This window comes from Scyliorhinus torazame, chromosome 13 (genome assembly GCF_047496885.1).
Source record: "Scyliorhinus torazame isolate Kashiwa2021f chromosome 13, sScyTor2.1, whole genome shotgun sequence".
Taxonomy (NCBI): domain Eukaryota; kingdom Metazoa; phylum Chordata; class Chondrichthyes; order Carcharhiniformes; family Scyliorhinidae; genus Scyliorhinus; species Scyliorhinus torazame.
In genome coordinates this window covers 204,876,264-204,895,863 of record NC_092719.1, presented here as the reverse complement: position 1 = coordinate 204,895,863, position 19,600 = coordinate 204,876,264, and the positions used below count along the sequence as shown (strand labels likewise).

The 19,600-nt window shown below is 47.2% G+C and overlaps 1 protein-coding gene across 3 annotated transcripts in view; it reads right to left on the bottom strand.

Annotated features, from left to right (window-relative positions):
• uba1 (ubiquitin-like modifier activating enzyme 1) overlaps positions 1–19,600 on the bottom strand; it is a 416,000-nt gene that overhangs the window by 255,503 nt on the left and 140,897 nt on the right. For all 3 annotated transcript variants that reach the window (XM_072472935.1, XM_072472934.1, XM_072472936.1), the window contains exon 17: positions 11,128–11,323. In XM_072472935.1, coding sequence (XP_072329036.1) covers positions 11,128–11,323 — 196 coding nt within the window. The remainder of the gene's footprint in view (positions 1–11,127; positions 11,324–19,600) is intronic.

The window sequence follows — 19,600 nt, the reverse complement described above, 5'->3', positions numbered from 1 at the left end:
TGAGGTGCTATAAGGGGTGGATGGGAGGCATGAGATGGCACAGAGACGGCGAGTGATGAGGGGTGATGGGGCAGAAAGGTTTACTTTTGCATTGTAACTGGGGTGAGGTACCACGGCACTGAGGTCAGCCTTTTAAACAGCCCGCCTTGGCAGCTGGCATGTAGCCCCTGCAGCTGCCTAGCTAGCCCGACTGCAGCCTGCACCCGCACTCCTGCCAAGTTAAACAGAGACTGCAGCTCCAGGAGGGATATGAGTGACAGAAGGAAATTCTACTTGTACATTAAAAGGAGGTGGGCGATTGCAGCGTAGACTGGAATAGCCGAGCCTGCGACTCTGCTACTCGCCGCCACCTTAACCAACCGAGCACCAGGCGGGTGTTTGGACTTGCCCTTTAACTGGTTAGGTCTGAATTATTTTGTGTTGGTTCAGTCTGACGGCTGTGGCCAGTCCCCCACCGCCTAATTTGAAGCGGATTGATCATTAACTCTGGCCTCAGACCCCCCGGGAAATGCCTTTAGATATATGCAGGTGAGGGCTTTTGTGAGGCGACAGGAGTTGAAAGAGGGGGAAGCGCTGTTAGAAGAGATGAAGGGTAAATGGGAGGAGGAGCTGGGGGAGGAGATCGAGGAAGGTCTGTGGGCTGATGCCCTAGGTAGGGTTAATTCCTCCGCCTCGTGTGCCAGGCTCAGCCTGATACAATTTAAGGTGGTCCACAGAGCGCACTTGACGGGGGCGAGGTTGAGTAGGTTCTTTGGGGTAGAGGACAGATGTGGAAGGTGCGCAGGGAGCCCGGCGAACCATGTCCACATGTTTTGGTCATGCCCGGCTCTGGAGGGGGTCTGGAGAGGAGTGGCGGGAGCAATATCTCAGGTGGTGAAAGTCCGGGTCAAGCCAAGCTGGGGGCTAGCTAGCTGGGGGGGAGGGGGGGGGAGGGGGGGGGGGGGGGACTGCCTGGAAGGGTGGATGAGCAAGAGATAACATGAAGGGTTGGGGAAACTGGCACGTACGGGTGAGGGCCAGTGTACAAAGCTGCGTAAATATATCATTTTGCCATGTATATACCTTGCTCTGCGTGATTTCTCTTTTTTTTTGTTACGGGGGGGGGGGGGGGGGGTTATTGTTTGTAAGGGAGAAAAGTTGTGATTAAAAACTTTAATAAATATATATTTTTTAAAAACTCTGGCCTCAGATTGAGATAATTATTTGTTACAAGGCTAATTACCACCCACAAGATTCAAAACAGGATGAATTATAACAAGCTAACCAAATGCGCGAGCTAAGCCGATACCAGTGCATGTTGAAAAGCTACAACACTGGGGTTGAAAGCAGTATTGTGTTGTTGCTGTTTGTCGTAATGTGTTTCATTGTTGTGATAAATGGAACTCCATATGTCAGTGGTGCTGGTGGGCATTCCAGTGAACATTATAATAGAATAGGGGATTTAGGAGTTGATTAAAGATCTTATCCATATCCTACATTTTGATCTGCTCTCAGACCCTCATGCAATGCTTTCACAATAAGGGCCCAGACTCTTGAAGCTCAAGGCTAATCAGTATTCATTGCAATGATATTCACGTGATTTGCCACTCAAGATGCCATTGAATGTATCAAATCTGCCTTTAGCTGATAATTCAAAAAGCGTGTCTCTGCATGGCGGACTCTATTAGAGAAAGAGTTCGGAAGGAATTCTCATCAATTCCCCAGCGAACGCTGCTAATTTAACTCGGAGACCTTACTGGGAAGAGGCACAGGTAAAAAAAAGGAGTCAACAGAACTGTGGTGTACCCTCCGCCCATCTGCGTGAATGTGGGCGTGAATCCTATTCCTGAGCCAAAGGTAGGAGCCATTGCTAAATCTCCAATGAGACAGTCGACAGACTCAGTTTGAGCAAGTTCACTGGAAGAGGTTTGGTACCAAGGCAGGACCATGAACCTACCACAAAGAGCTAGAATTCTAAAATGCAGCTCAGAAAAAGTCCATTTGGCCCACCTGACCTAGGGTACAATTTAAGCTCTGTTTGAGCCACCTTCCAGCTTGCATCACTTCACCCCGATCGGCATAACTCTTTCCTCTTTCTCATGTGCATCTAACCTCTCCATAATTGTGTCTAACTTATTCACTTCACCTACTCCTTATACCAACGGCTTCCACATTCCAACCAGGCTCTGGGCCGGGAACTTGGTTCTGAATTCTCCATTGAATTTATTAGAGATGATCTCATATCTATGGCCCCGATAGTTCTGGCCGTCACTACAAGTGAAAACATCTCCTCCATGACCACCCTATCAAATCCTTTCATATTGCTAAAAGCCTATATCAGTTCACCACTTCTTTTTTATTCTTTTATGGGATGTAAAATACAGCATTAATTGTTCATCCCTAATTGCCCTTGAGAAGGTGGTGGTGAACTGCCTTCTTGAACCGCTGGAGTCCATATAGTGTAGGTACGGAGTTCCAGGATTTTGACTCAACGACAGTGAAGGAACGGCGATATATTTCCAAGTCCGGGTGGCGTGTGACTTGAAGGGGAACCTCCAGGTGGTGGTGTTGCTGTGTTTCTGTCACCCTTCTGCTTCTAGATGGTAGCGCTCAAGGATTTGGAAGTTGCTGCCTCAGGAATCTTGGTGAGTTCCTGCGTGCATCTTGCAGATGGTACACACGGCTGCTAATGTGCGTCGGTGGTGGAGGGAGTGAATGTTTGTGGATGGGGTACCAATCAAGTGGGCTGCTTTGCCCAGGATAGTGTCAAGCTTTTTGAATGTTGTTGGAGCTGCTCTCATCCAGGCAGGTGGGGAGTATTCCATCACACTCCTGACTTGTACTTTGTAGATGGGACAGGCTTTGGGGGGTCAGGAGGTGGGTCACTGTCCGTGCGGAGTCTGCACATCCTCCCCGTGTGTGCGTGGGTTTCCTCCGGGTGCTCCGGTTTACTCCCACAGTCCAAAGATGTGCAGGTTAGGTGGATTGGCCACGCCAAACTGCCCCTTAGTGTCCAAAATTGCCCTTAGTGTTGGGTGGGGTTACTGGGTTATGGGGATAGGGTGGAGGTTTGACCTCGGGTAGGGTGCTCTTTCCAAGAGCCGGTGCAGACTCGATGGGCCGAATGGTCTCCTTCTGCACTGTAAATTCTATGACCACTGTCATGGCTGCAACATTCCAAATAAGTTTCAGCTTTCAGAGGATTTGAAGATGGACTTTTGTTACTCAACTGTGAGAGTGAATAAATACAGGCAGCTGGAATGCTAAAGTCCCTTCGAGTGACACTATCACCCCCTTTACAGTCTCAATAACTGCCCACAATTCACACAATGGTGCCAACACTGACGCTCAAATAAGCTTTTCTTGATTCACGTTGTCTGATTCGAACAAAAAGTTCACCAAAAAGGAAGTCAAAAAGGTTGCAGCTGTCGAGTAAAGGTTGAAATTTTTTGTCTCACACTTGGAATTTTTTAACGGAACGAGTTAAAAGGTTTTTTTTTGAAACAGCAAGAATTCTGTCTCTACATCTGTCTGCTCTCACACGTTATAAACCTGAACCAGTTGCGCTTTTGTTTTGGGATGTGGGGGTTGGGTGTGAGGGGGGGCGGTGCCCACTGAGACCTATTTTTGTCAGATTACAGCCTGCTTTTAAATCTGCTGTCTATCCTCCACAGGTCGCGACTGCACACGTGCCAACACAAAGCCTCTTGCTTTCGTTCTGGATTAACCTTTACTTGTCTTGCCCCCTGAAGCAATATTACAAAAGGCCGACGAGGTGCATCATCTAGCTCACAGGAGGAAGGCACCCCTAGCTGGTGTTAATGCTCACATTTCAATTAATCAGAAAGTAATTAACTTAACCAACAGTACCTAAGCCAGCCGACATTCTTCAGAGCAACAGCTAAAAACGGAAAAGCCCTGAAAGCTCTCAGCTGACTGGGACCACGGCTAACTCCATCAGATTCGATCCGAAGCTAATGGCACAAATGGGTGGAACCAGGTGGAATCCAGGCAGTGGAAGCAACCTGGCCCTCGAAAGATAATTCAGTGAATTAGTTTCTAAATTATGTTCTTAGCCTCCCCTTACAAAAGGTGGGGTGGGGGTGGGTCACTCCCTCCGTAGCCTCTCCCCTCCCCATCTCTGTAGCCTCCTGCAGGACCTAAATCTTCGAGACCCTGCGATTCTTTCTGCCTCTCTCTCTCTCCACCTTTAAGATATCCCCTGAAACGTATCTTTTGATCATTTGCCCTAATGTCTCCATATGTGGCTGGGGTGTCAAATTCTGTTTCACGACACTCATACGTTGAAGGCGCTATATAAATGCAAGTTACTACAAAGGGTTCCAAAAGGGGAATATACAATCATCTTCAGAGCAGCACGGTAGCATAGTGGATAGCACAATTGCTTCACAGCTCCAGGGTCCCAGGTTCGATTCCCGGCTTGGGTCACTGTCTGTGCGGAGTCTGCACGTCCTCCCAGTGTGTGCGTGGGTTTCCTCCTGGTGCTCCGGCTTCCTCCCACAGACCAAAGATGTGCAAGTTAGGTGGATTGGCCATGTTAAATTTTCCTTAGTGTCCAAAATTGCCTTTAGTGTTGGGTGGGGTTACTGGGTTATGGGGATAGGGTGGAGGTGTGGGCTTCGGTAGGGTGCTCTTTCCAAGAGCCGGTGCAGACTCGATGGGCCGAATGGCCTCCTTCTGCACTGTAAATTCTATGAAATCTTCCTGTGGGGACGGAAAGCACGAGGACATCAATTCCCCCTAATGGACAGCAACAGGATCAAGAGTTTCCAGCTGGAGCAAGGCATGATCCCAGCCTAACCGCTAGAGCAATTTCTCTGTCAAAGTATTTCCCCACTAGTTGCCATGCCAAATTAACTTTGTCCGAATGGATTCTCAGGAAAGACTTCAAGGGCTGCAGGGAAAAGAGTGGGGGTCTAATGGGATTCATTGGAGAACAACAACAGTAATTGGATTGGATTTGTTTATTGTCACGTGTACTGAGGTACGGTGAAAAGTATTGTCCTGCGTGCAGCTCAAACAGATCAATTAGTAAGTGGATGTAGCTCTTTCAAGGTGCTGGTACAGGCGTGATGGCCTGAATGGTCTCCTGTGACATTAGGTTTCTATGCTCCACAGCTGGATAAAACATGGTGATCACAAATTAGCAGCAGTCAGTGATGCAGCCAGTTTCCCAAACCTATTACTCACAATATCACATCTCTTCCACGTAAAGGTTCATACTGTGCACTTATACTGTGCGCACCGCAGTGCCTAATGTTTTGCAAAAACAACCAGCTGGTCATAAATCTTTTCCTGCCAGGAAATTTTGCCAAAATCAAATCTTATTTGTTGAGGGGAGGATTTACACTCATCAAGATAAGCGCTGGAGAATTCAGAATTTCTTGGCATGGAACTCTTGGTATCAGGGTCAATTGGTTCAGGCCAGCATGGGCTAACTACGGAATGAACTCTTCCTAACAACGTCTTGTAAGCTCAGCCTCAGAAAAGTATCCTTGCTGTGTCAGCATGGTACATCCATTACCCTGTCATTCCTTGATGAGAAATATTGCTTAGTTATTGCCAGATTGTGTTGAATTATGAGCTGATTTGTGTAGTTTACTTCAAACGCATTGAGTTCTTGATTGAAAGTTCCCTCGGGACGTTTTTGCTAAATGTACCATGCGGTATGGTCGGAGCGGAAGAAGGTGGTTGGGGGGAGGGGGGGATGGGGATGGGCATGTTGCTTCTGGTTTAGATGATCTTAGTTCGCACAGCAGTCAAGTTATTACAAAGGGCATCAATGGACCTACTCAACACTTTGGCTTGGACTGGTAGGCAGCAGAAAACAGCCATGTCACTCTGTCCAACAAAAGAGAATCTAAACGTATCTCCTTGATGTGTAACAACATTACTATTGGTAAATCCCCCACCATCAACATCCTTGGGTTTAACATTGACCAGAAACTTGACTTCCTCAACTACATCAATACTGTGGCTGTAACAGAGTGGGCGAGATTGGGAATTCTGTGCCGAGTAACTCACCTCCCCAAAGCCCCTCCACCATCTGCAAAGCACAAGCCAGGAGTGTGATGGTATTACTCTCCACTTGGCTGGGTGAGTGCAACTCCAACAGCACTCACGAAGCTTGACACAATCCTGGAATCCCCTCCCTAACAGTACTGTGGGTGTACCTACACGATATGGACTTCAGTGGTTTGAGAAGGTGAGGCACCACAGCCTTCTCAAGGACAATTAGGGAATGGATAATAAAGACTGGCCTTGTCAGTGGTGCTCAAATCCAGTGAATGAATGAACAGAGAGATAAGTAAACCGGACCCCCATTCCTGACTGTTGGCCAGTAGTTCATATGTTGGAAGAAAGATATGTTGGCGATGGTGCCAGCCAATGGGCAGCATGGTAGCACAGTGGTTAGCACTGTTGCTTCACAGCTCCAGGGTCCCAGGTTCGATTCCTGACTTGGGTCACCGACTGTGCGGTGTCTGCACGTTCTCCCCGTGTCTGCGTGGGTTTCCTCCGGGTGCTCCGGTTTCCTCCCACAAATCCAAAGATGTGCAGGTTAGGTGGATTGGCCATGCTAAATTGCCCTTAAGTGTCCAAAAAAGATTAGGTGGGGTTACGGGGATAGGATGGAGGTGTGGGCTTGGGTGGGGTGCTCTTTCCAAGGGCTGGTGCAGACTCAATGGGCCGAATGGCCTCCTTCTGCACTGTAAATTCTATGATTCTATGAGGCATGGTGAAATAACCTAGACACTGAGACACATGAAGAATGAGTCACTTGGGTGAGGTGGCGCGGAAGCATCTACAGAATCAAATTCCCAGGAAGTCTCATCACCTTCAGGATTCCGAAGATCTGGGCAAATGGAAACACAGGAATAAACACATCGAAAGTGGCTCAACGCTGAACAGGTCCACTTTATTTCAAACCTTTACAGTCACCAGGGAAAGGAACGTTCAACCCAGGAGCCTGGCCTGCATTCAAACCAGGTCTCAAGAGGTAGAATTAGTGCAGTGTGGGAATCCAGAAACCACTCTAATCCTTGTGGGACTGGTGGAGTAGAACACTGGCCATTCATTTCAGAAGAAATTACTGGCCCCGGGTTTCTACCTCCTAGCTGCCTTTAGCATTTGGTGCGGTGAGGAGTGACGCTGATGGAAAGTGCGACGAGGTGAAAGGTCACCCCTCTGTGATCTCAGCCAGGGGTAAGCCATGGGGTACAGGTCTCTGGCACAGAGTCTGTCCCTGTTGCTCAGAAGGGAAGGGGAGAAAGGAGTAGAGCATTAGTCATTGGAGACTCCATAGTTAGGGGGATAGATATGAGATTCTGTGGGAACGAGAGAGACTCGCGGTTGGTGTGTTGCCTCCCAGGTGCCAGGGTGCGTGATGTCTCGGATCGTGTTTTCGAGATCCTTAAGGGGGAGGGGGAGCAGCCCCAAGTCGTGGTCCACATAGGTACCAACGACATAGGTAGGAAAAGGGATAGGGATGTCAGGCAGAAATTCAGGGAGCTAGGGTGGAAACTTCGATCTAGGACAAACAGAGTTATTATCTCTGGGTTGTTACCCGTGCCACGTGAAAGCGAGACGAGGAATAGGGAGAGAGAGGAGTTGAACACGTGGCTACAGGGATGGTGCAGGAGGGAGGGTTTCAGATTTCTGGATAATTGGGGCTCATTCTGGGGTCGGTGGGACTTCTACAAACGGGATGGTCGACACCTGGACTAGAGGGGTACCAGTATCCTGGAGGGGGAATTTGCTAATGCTCTTCGGGACGGTTTAAACTAGTTCAGCAGGGGCTTGGGAACCTGAATTGTAGCTCCAGTATACAGGAGGTTGAGAGTATTGCGGGCATGAGTAAGGTTTCAAAGTTGCAGGAGTGTACCGGCAGGTAGGAAGGTGATTTAAACTGTGTCTTCTTCAATGCCAGGAGCATCCGAAATAAGGTGGGTGAACTTGCGGCATGGGTTGGTATGTGGGACTTCGATGTTGTGGCCATATCGGAGACATGGATAGAGCAGAGACAGGAATGGTTGTTGCAGGAGCCGGGGTTTAGATATTTCAGTAAGCTCAGGGAAGGTGGTAAAAGAGGGAGAGGGGTGGCATTGTTAGTCAAAGACAATATTACGGTGGCAGAAAGGACGTTTGATGAGGACTCGTCTGCAGAGGTGGTATGGGCTGAGGTTAGAAACAGGAAAGGAGAGGTCACCCTGTTAGGGGTTTTCTATAGGCCTCCGAAAAGTTCCAGAGATGTAGAGGAAAGGAGTGCAAAGATGATTTTGGATAGGAGCGAAAGCAACAGGGTAGTTGTTATGGGGGACTTTAACTTTCCAAATATTGACTGGAAACGCTATAGTTTGAGTACTTTAGATGGGTCCGTTTTTAACCAATGTGTGCAGGAGGATTTCCTGACACAGTATGTAGATAGGCCAACAAGAGGCAAGGCCATATTGGATTTGGTACTGGGTAATGAACCAGGACAGGTGTTAGATTTGGAGGTAGGTGAGCACTTTGGTGATAGTGACCACAATTCGATTACGTTTACTTTAGTGACGGAAAGGGATAGGTATATACCGCAGGGCAAGAGTTATATCTGGGGGAAAGTCAATTATGATGCGATGAGGCATGACTTAGGATACATCGGATGGAGAAGAAAACTGCAGGGATGGGCACAATGGAAATGTGGAGCTTGTTCAAGAAACAGCTACTGCGTGTCCTTGATAAGTATGTACCTGTCAGGCAGGGAGGAAGTGGTCGAGCAAGGGAACCGTGGTTTACTAAAGCAGTCAAAACACTTGTGAAGAGGAAGAAGAAGGCTTATGTCAAGATGAGACATGAAGGTTCAGTTAGGGCGCTCGAGAGTTACAAGTTAGCTAGGAAGGACCTAAAGAGAGAGCTAAGAAGAGCCAGGAGGGGACATGAGAAATCTTTGGGAGGTAGGATCAAGGATAACCCTAAAGCTTTCTATAGATATGTCAGGAATAAAAGAATGACTAGGGTAAGAGTAGGGCCAGTCAAGGACAGTAGTGGGAAGTTGTGCTTGGAGTCCGAGGAGATAGGAGAGGTGCTAAATGAATATTTTTCATCAGTATTGACACAGGAAAAAGACAATGTTGTCGAGGAGAATACTGAGATTCAGGCTACTAGACTTGAAGGGCTTGAGGTTCATAAGGAGGAGGTGTTAGCAATTCTGGAAAGTGTAAAAATAGATAAGTCCCCTGGGCCGGATGGGATTTATCCTAGGATTCTCTGGGAAGCTAGGGAGGAGATTGCTGAGCCTTTGGCTTTGATCTGTAAGTCATCTGTGTCTACAGGAATAGTGCCAGAAGATTGGAGGATAGCCAATGTTGTCCCCTTGTTCAAGAAGGGGAGTAGAGACAACCCCAGTAACTATAGACCAGTGAGCCTTACTTCTGTTGTGGGCAAAATCTTGGAAAGGTTTATAAGAGATAGGATGTATAATCATCTGTAAAGGAATAATTTGATTAGCGGTAGTCAACACGGTTTTGTGAAGGGTAGGTCATGCCTCACAAACCTTATTGAGTCCTTTGAGAAGGTGACCAAACAGGTGGATGAGGTAAAGCAGTTGATGTGGTGTATATGGATTTCAGTAATGCGTTTGATAAGGTTCCCCATGGTAGGCTACTGCAGAAAATACGGAGGCATGATTTAGCCGTTTGGATCAGGGTGATTTAGCCGTTTGGATCAGAAATTGGCTAACTGGAAGAAGACAAAGGGTGGTGGTTGATGGGAAATGTTCAGACTGGAGTCCAGTTACTAGTGGTGTACCACAAGGATCTGTTTTGGGGCCACTGCTGTTTGTCATTTTTATAAATGACCTGGAGGAGGGTGTAGAAGGATGGGTGAGTAAATTTTCAGATGACACTAAAGTCGGTGGAGTTGTGGACAGTGCGGAAGGATGTTACAAGTTACAGAGGGACATAGATAAGCTGCAGCGCTGGGCTGAGAGGTGGCAAATGGAGTTTAATGCAGAAAAGTGCGAGATGCTTCATTTTGGAAGGAATAAAAGGAAGACAGAGTACTGGGCTAATGGTAAGGTTCTTGGCAGTGTGGATGAGCAGAGAGATCTCGGTGTCCATGTACATAGATCCCTGAAAGTTGCCACCCAGGTTGAGAGAGTTGTTAAGAAGGCGTATGGTGTGTTCGGTTTTATTGGTAGAGGGATTGAGTTTCAGAGCCATGAGGTCATGTTGCAGCTGTACAAAACCGCATTTGGGATATTGCGTGCAATTCTGGTCGCCGCATTATAGGAAGGATGTGGAAGCATTGGAAAGGGTGCAGAGGAGATTTACCAGAATGTTGCCTGGTATGGAGGGAAGATCTTATGAGGAAAGACTGAGGGACTTGAGGCCGTTTTCGTCAGAGAGAAGGTTAAGAGGTGACTTAATTGAGGCATACAAGATGATCAGAGGATTGGATAGGGTGGACAGTGAGAGCCTTTTTCCTTTTTCCTCGGATGGTGATGTCTAGCACGAGGGGACATAGCTTTAAATTGAGGAGAGATAGATATAAGACAGATGTCAGAGGTAGGTTCTTTACTCAGAGAGTAGTAAGGGCGTGGAATGCCCTGCCTGCAACAGTAGTGGACTCGTCAACACTTAGGGCATTCAAATGGTCATTGGATAGACATATGGACGATAAGGGAATAGTGTAGATGGGCTTTAGAGTGGTTTCACAGGTCGGCGCAACATCGAGGGCCGAAGGGCCTGTACTGCGCTGTAATGTTCTATGTTCTGTGTTCTATGTTCTGTGTTCTAGGTGTTGAAGATGAATATCTGAAGTAGTTAAAGGGCCAGCATTGGGCAAGTGGAAACTTCAGCATAAAGGAAAATCAGAAAATAGCAGTTTTTAAGCACATACACTATGATGAATCATACTGCAGTACACATTACCTTTCAGTAACCCCTATCCTGCTCAGGGGGAAAAAAAGACAAGTCTGTTATCTGTCTTAAAAAAGATATTGTTCAGTCTGTGACAAGGCTCCATATGAAAATCTCTTCCTATTAAACCTCTCTGCCAGAGTAATTACTCTTGTTCAGCCTCAGCGCTGAAACGCTGATTTATTCCAATGCCCCAGACGGCCTCCGTTGCCCCCCCCCACCGCCGTACCTGGTCCGAAGGGAAATTGTGCAGGAGCTGCCGGATGCTGTTGGTGTATTGTGTCTGCCAATGTCTCCTGGCCCAGGCCACGCAGTCGAACCAGGACTTGGGCTTATTGGTATCCAGGCTCTTGTAAACACCTTCCAGGATTTCCAAAGCCTGACCTTGCTGTAGCATCATTGTGTGATCAATGAAAGAAGGCTCTCTGTTCAATGTAAAGAGGAGTTATCGTTATTACTACCTACACCCATAATGTCAAGTTGAGGGCAAACAGTTGGATATGAAGGGAAACAGTAACAATTTTTTTTTAAAGCGACATTTAAAAAAAAAAGCCCACTCCTTCCTTTAACTTTACATTCTGCAGCAGAATACTGCAAATAATTCCAGATGTGTCAGATGCCATCATTTGCAAACTGCAAAGAAAGCAAGAAACCTTCTGAAGTGGCCCTAATATTCACAACAACCACCTGGATTTATATAGCACCCTTCCGGTGACCAAGGATGAGAATTAAACATCGAGGGCTATTCAGTTTTTAGGAAGGACAGACAGAAAGGAAAGGGTGGTCGAGTTGCATTGTTGATTAACAGTAAGAAGTCTTCCAACACCAGGTTAAAGTCCAACAGATTTGTTTCGAATCACTAGCTTTCGAAGCGCAGCTCCTTCCTCAGGTGAGGAAGGAGCAGTGCTCCGAAAACTAGTGATTTGAAACAAACCTGTTGGACTTTACCCTGGTGTTGTAAGACTTCTCACTGTGCTCACCCCAGTCCAACGCCGGCATCTCCACATCATTGTTGATTAAGGAAGATATTGATACAATATTGAGGAAAGATGTGGAATCTGTCTGGGTCGAGTTAAGAAACACCAAGAGGCAAAACACATTCGTGGGGGTGGTATACAGACCACCACACTGCAGTGGCAATATGGGGAAATCAGAGATGCATGTTTTAAAGGAACATCTGTGATTATGGATGATTTCAATCTGCATATAGATTGGGTGAGTCAAATTAGTCAGAGTACAATAGAGGAGCAATTTGTGGAGTGTGTATATGGGATGGTTTTATGGAGCAATAAGTTGACAAACCAACAAGGGAAGAGGCCATTTTGGGCTAGGTATTGGGCAATGAGAAAGGATTAGTTGGCAATCTAGTTGTGAGAGGACCCTTGGGAACGAGTGACCATAATATGGTAGAAGTACTCTCATGATAGGGAGATATTAGGAACTTGGGTTCAGAAATGGGCTCCAAGATGTAGCAGGCAATTTAGGGGTTAAACAGATTGAGGGAAAAGATGGCTAGCAGCAGAGTCAGAGGGAGACACCGACAGCCTGAGTTACCATGTCACATTGAGATTTAACCTCGTTAGTGGGAATACACAGGATGCCCCAGTTCAGCCAGGATGATCCACTCAAGATCCATTGTCATTCGGACAACCTTGTTTGACCAGCCATCAGCCCATCACAGAGTCTGATCACCTATTTGTCTGTCAATGGAAGGTTAGTTGCATATAAATGCCATATATAAATGCATAAACAAGAGTGGGCAATCAACCAAAATAACAATAATAGGTCCAAATCTGGAAACCCAAGATAACCTTTGTTTGAGGAGCTGGGCAGAGCTCAGAGAGGGAGAGAGAAAGAATGCTGTTCTGAACAGTTATAGAAGAAGGCTGTGGAAATTGACGAGAGAGGTCATAAAAGTTGCCACCGAGGCAGGCTTTGGAAATGTGTTCTGAACCAATGTCCCTAACAGAAGGAAAATTGCTTCGCAAATGCAAGTATTGCTTTTGTCTGCTTGTGTAAGTGGAACAAGAGCTGCAATTTCATGTACAGTGTTGTTTAATGGGATCCAGTGTGTTAAGGTTAAGAAATTGCATGTAATCTGTTAGTGTTGGAGCTGAAGTAAAAGTTTGAAATATTGTTTTCTTTTCTTTTGTTTTAATAAAGTTTATTTATAAAATAACCAAGCCTTATTCCTTACATTATCACTCTTGGAACAAATCTATCTTTCCGCGCCCCATTAAAACTTAAATAGGTTATGGCATCTGGTCCAGTCTCTTAGTCATTGTTGAGAGCTGACCAGGCATCCGTAACATTCTTTATCAAGGTGGATAGTGAGGTAGGTGATTCTGAGACAAGGGTCCTGGATCTCAATAAAGGTAACTATGATGATATGAGGCATGAGCTGGCTAAGGTGGACTGGGAATCATTGCTGAAAGGAAGGACAGTGGACAGACAATGGCAGGCATTCAAGGAATAGGTGAACTCCGAAAGTTGTTTATTCCTATTTGATGCAAGAGTGGAAAGACAACTATGACCAAGCCATGGCTTACAAGGAAAATTAGAGATAGTATTAGATTCAAAAAAGAAGCATACAAATTGGCAAGAAAAAGCAATAGACCAGAGGATTGGGAACTGTTTAAAATTCAGCAAAGGTGGGCCAAGGTATTGACAAAAATAGAGTATCAAAGTATACTGGCCAGGTTCAATCCTGGCCCCAGGTGACTGTTCGTGTGGAGTTTGCACATTCTCCCTGTGTCTGTGTGGGTCTCACCCTCACAACCCAAAAAGATGTGCAGGGCAGGTGAATTAGCTATGCTAAATTGCCCCTTAATTGGAAAAAAAAGAATTGGAAACTCTAAATTTAAAAAAACTATGACCTTCATAGTGAGAGGATTTGAGTATAGTGAGGCCACACCTGGAGTTTTGGTGTCCTTATCTGAGGAAGGATGTTCTTGCTATGGAGGGAGTGCAGCGAAGGTTTACCAGGCCGATTCCTGGGATGGCGGGACTGTCGTATGAGGAGAGACTATGTCAGTTAGGATTATATTCATTGGAGTTTAGAAGAGTGAGAGGGGATCTCATAAAAACGTACAAAATTCTAACAGGATCAGACAGGGTAGATTCAGAAAGAATGTTCCCGATGGTGGGGGAGTCCAGAACTGGGGGTCATAGTTTGAGGATAAGGGGTAAACCTTTTAGGACTGAGGCGAGGAGAATTTGTGGAATTCACTACCACAGAAAGTAGTTAAGGTCAAACGTTGTGTGATTTCCAGAGAGAATTAGATTATAGGTCTTGGGCTAAAGGGATCATGGGGAAGGCGATTCAGGATATTGAATTTGATGATCAGCCATGACCATAATGAATGGCGCAGCAGGCTCGAAGGGCCGAATGGTCTCCTCCTGATTCTACTTTCTCTGTCTGTTTCTAAAACCTTCCTGGGCACATCACAGGAGCACTATCAAACAAGGTTTGACACAGAGTCATCTAAGGAGGTATTGCTGCAGAGGACCAGCAGCTTGGCTTAAAGAGTTGGTTTCGAAGAGTGACTTAAAGGAGGGGAGGGATAGAGAAAGAAAGACTGAGGGAGGGAATTCCAGAGCTTATGCCCTTGGCTGCTGAAGGCACCAGCTTCAACATTTCGATTTTGATCTTCTCGTCGCAGCCATTTAGCTAAGGGCTCCCATTCAAAGGGCCCTGTACCTCTATGCAGCAGGAGGAGCCTTACCTTTTGGGACAATGAGCTAGACCTATAATACAGCTAACGAGGGGATTGATTAAATTGATTTTTAGTCACTTTGAAACATAGCCAAATGCCGAGCCGAACTCCCAAACTATTTGGCATTTCTTGCGAAGGTCTTTTACTGCACTTCCCTTTAGTCTGCTGCTCTTTGTCTCTCCTGTTGCTTTAGTCCATTCCTTTCATAACCTCATTTTTTCCCTCTCCTTCACTTGAGCCTCTCTCTTTCACTTACTATCAGTAACAATGTGCACCGTTAACATAGTCAACTAAACTAAAGCATCTCACAGGAGCAAAGCCACCAAAATTGGAAAGTGAGCACAAAAGGAGACATTTGGAGAGTTGACCCAAAATTAGATCGAGGAGTTGGGGAGGCAGAGAAGGAGGCAGAGTTTAGAGAAGGAATTCCACAGTTTAGAGCCTGGACAACGGAATAAAGTTGGCAATTATGCATTGAAGGAAAAAGGAAGACTTGCATTTACCCACCACTTCTTACAATAACTGGCTTGTCACAACGCTTTAAAGCCAATGGAATCTAGAAACTGTTGTTAATCGAGTCCAAGCGGTTAATGTAGTCAAAATTAAGTCACAGCTTTTCCTTTATGAAAGAGTTTCTGGATTTTTTCCCGTCTCATAGCTCTCCTCCCAAACACCCAGGGAGGAATTCTCCCCCCACACACCGGGTGGGAGAATCGCCGGGGTGCCGCACGTGTCCCGCCACGCCGCCCCGACGCCCGCACGCGATTCTCCCACCCCCCCCCCAAACCGGCGCGGCGTGAATCACGGCTGGCCGCTGGGAGAACCACCGCTTGACGTTTGCAACGGGCGAGCGGCGATTCTCCGGCCCAGGATGGACCGAGCGGCCTGCCCAATACGACGGGTTCCCGCCGGCGCCGTCCACACCTGGCCGCTGCCGGCGGGAACAGCCCGGGAACGCTGGGGAGGCGGCCTGTGGGGGGAGGAGGGGGGTTCCTGCACCGGGGGGGGGGGGGGGCCTCGAATGGGGTCTGGCCCGCAATCGGTGCCCACCAATTGGCGGGCTGGCCACTCTGAAGGAGGACCTCCTTTCCTCCGTTGCCCCGCAAGATCCATCCGACATCTTCTTGTGGGGCGGCCTCGGGGAGGATGGCAACCGCGCATGCGCGGGTGACGTCATTTACGCGGCGCCAGCCGCATCATTTACGAGGCGCCAAGGATGTAAATGACGCGACGCCGCTCCTAGCTCTCCGGCGGCGGGAGAATAGGGGGCTAGGAGCGGGGTCCGACGCTGGAGTGAAACACTCCGGTTTTCACTCCGGCGCCGGCACTTAGACTCCCGATGGGAGAATTACGCCCCCAGTGTCCCAGCTATCTCCTATTTAGGTATGCTCAATGTACTTAATAAAACAATGCCCTTCACCTGTGTATCTTAACAACAAAATTAACAAATTATTAACAATTATTGTAATGCAGCAAAACAGCTTCCAATTTGCACACAGCAAACTCCCACCAACAGCAATAATCTGGGTTATTTTTGTGCGATGTTAATTGGGATAAATATTGGCCAAGATATTGAGGAGAACATCACCCCCTCTCCTTGAAAAGAATGCCATGGATTTTATTACCTCCATCTGAGCAGGCAGATGGGTCCTTGATTTAACGCCTCTTTCAAAAGATGCCATCTTCGACAGTGCAGGGCTGTCGCCCTCTCTCTTTGACCTCATGTTCTGGAGTTGAACCTGGAACCATGTGACCCTGTGGCGGGAGTGTTACCACCTGAGCCATGGTGGACACACAGGAAGACAGCGATGCTCAAAGGGCCTGTCTTAGAGCATCACAGCCAGAGAGAGTCACAGAGATTGGGAGGGATAAAGCCAGGGAGGAGTTTGAACCGAAAGATGAGAATTTTAAACGGGCAACTGCAGAAGAATGTCAATGGAAAACCAAAAGGTCGGAGAGTTGGCGAACATCAAATGTCTCAGCATAAGTCTTTGTATTTCAAGAGTTAAATGAAAATTCAAGTTTTGATAGCTCATTGTCAGTAAAGAACGGCAATGTACATTGAAAATATTTCAAAGAGCACAGAATAACTCAACTGAAGGATTACAGGAGTTGGATATAAATCTTTGCAGCTTGCATTTTTAACATGCTATTCTCATGTTCAGATGTTAAAAAGTGGGTGAAGGATGGAGAGCAAGTGAAAGAGCGAGATTGACAAAGGCACATCAAAAAGCTTTAGATTAAATCATTCCCTGTTCCGTTTCTGTGCATTGAAAATTGGGCTTTTCGGCCTTTAAGAGGATGCGGCTGAGAAGTTACCATCGTCGGTTGTCCTTTGATTCGAGGATGAAGTGTTCTCAGGATCGTGGGTTTCTGCCGTGGGTCTTCATGTGACTGAACAAGCCGCCTCTCGACCCACAGATCCTTGGGTACGTGTGGCAGGATGTCCCAGGATGTAATGACATCAGGAGGGCAGGATTTGCTTCCTTTTTCTTGCCTTCTGTATCATTGCTTTGCCTCATCACAAAGGTGTTTAGGCTCAAAGGATGATGCAGCTTGAGAGACAAGTTGTTGCTATATTGCTGGTGGCAATCTCCGCCCAGTCATCAGTGCTGCCGTGTTTCAGAGAGGGTCTTTGAAATGTTTTCTTTGTCCTCCCCTGGAACGTTTGCCATTTGAGAGTTGAGCAAACAGGACCTGGTGGGGAAGAATATTGTTCAGACATTCGGACATAAGAGTTCAGTCTGCCGATGTTGATTTTTGCAGTAGTTTTGCCGAAATACTTGTGGAGCTGATTTCAAAGACACCAGTGTTTGTCCAGTGGACCTGCCATTGAATGCTGAGGTTGCGACGGTGACACGGCTGATGGAATTTCTCCAGCGCTCTTACCAGTCGCTGATACACAGCCAATGTCTCACTGCATTACCACAATGAGCTAACCACAAATGCTCTGTTATACGTTTTGTTGACATGAGGAGGCCTTTGTTGTCAAACACTCACTGCCGTCGTTTGCCGAAGAAAGTTGAGCTGGTGCAGTTGTTTCCTCCAGTGTTGAATCTCCTCGTCAATGGTGGCATTTTGAGAAAGGCGGTTTGCCATAATATAGGAAGCACACAGCAGATTCCAGAGGCCGGTTTAGCTCAGTTGGCTGGACCACTGGATTGTGATCCAGAGAGAGGCCAACAGCGCAGGTTCAATTCCCGTACTGGCTGAGGTTATTCATGAAGGCCCTGCCTTCTCAACCTTGCCACTTGCTGAGGTGCGGTGATCCTCAGGTTAAATCACCACCAGTCAGCTCTCCCCCCTCAACCGTGTGGTGTGTGTCCCTGGAATAGTTTCTGAAACTACTGGACTCAACTCTGTGAGGATGGATAAAGGACTGGGGGCTGAATTACCTTTCTCATCCACAATCTTTTTGCGATCATAGAATCCATAGAATCTTTGGAATTCCTACAGTGCAGAAGGAGGCCATTCGGTCCAACAAGCCTGCACTGATCCTCTGAAAGTGCAGGTCCAATTGCCCACCCTAACCCCGTAACCGCACCTAACCTGCACATCTTTGGAAACTATGGGGCAATTGATCATGGATAATCCACCTAACCTTCACACCTTTGGACTGCTTGGGTCACCGCATATACACAGATTCTGCAGCTGAACTGGTTCATGGTTTAAATAGCTGTTGGCCGGACTCAACTTTGCGACAAAGAACTCCCGCCTCTCCAATCGCGCAACACACTCCCACACAATGGTAGATAACCACCTCTGAATTAAATCCAATGGGTAGGCTCAGCACAAACCCCCTTTTCCACAGTGTGTATGGGAGACAGCCAAGCAGACAGAGGAAGAACTATTCGAAGCACGGCCATGTGGCTGAATTATATTGTGCCCATCCAGGTGTGTCAAAAATGAAGACGCTTGGCAGGAGTTATGTACCGCAGTGGCCTGGCACAGATGCCGAATTTGAGAGGTTAGTGAAGCACTGCGCCCAGGGCCAGTTGCATAAGTTTCCTGCTACAGTCCCTTTGCACCCTTGGGAATGGCCTGGTCAGCCATGGGTGCGTGTCCACGTTGATTATGTGGGGCCATTTTTGGGCACAATGTTTTTGCTCCTGTTGGATGCCCATTTGAAGTGGATGGAAGTGTTTGAAATGAAAGGTCTACGACATCGCATGCCAGAGCTGAGAAATGGTGTCAGTGTTCTGCATCCTGTGGGATATCTGAAGCAATCGTGTTGGATAATGGAACAGCCTCACGCGTGCTGAATTTCAGATTTTCCTTCACGAATGGCAGAAGGCATATCCGGCCTGCGCCACACCACCCGGCATCCAATGGACTGGCTGAACGTGCAGTTCTAACCTTCTGGGCCGGTCTTAAAAAGCAGTCAGGTGCGATTCCAGAATGTCTCGATTTCTTCTAAGATACCAGACAACGCCGCACTCAACCACAGGAGGGCTGCCAGCAGAGTTATTGATGGGCCGGCGTCTTAGGACAAGACTAAGCCCGGTGTTTCCAAATTTGCCAGGGAGGGTAGAGGCCAGTCAGATCAATCGAAAGAAAAATCACGATCCAGGCAAAGCTGCAAGGTAATTAGCCACTGGTGAACCCGGTGTTTGCCAGAAACTTCGGAAGCGAACCAAGAGCTGTTGTAGCCAAGACGGACGGCGGTCTATGAAGTGAATGTACAAGATGGAATTATCAGGAAACATGTGGACCACTTGCATAGATGGGAGGTGTCCCAACTGCCAGTACAACTGCCCCAAACCATATTGCCAACAGGAAACATTGTTGGTTGTCCGAGTGGTCAAGTACCCAGTGTGACAGGAGAGCCTGCCCTCACCACAGAAATGGGTGACGCGGAGTTACCAATACCGGAGGAGATACCAGGTGCAGCAGTTCCTGCAGTAAATACCGCAGCAGAAGCACCAAAGTCGATGGAGTAACACCACTCTGTCAGAAATTGGAAAACACCAGAGAGACTAAATCTAT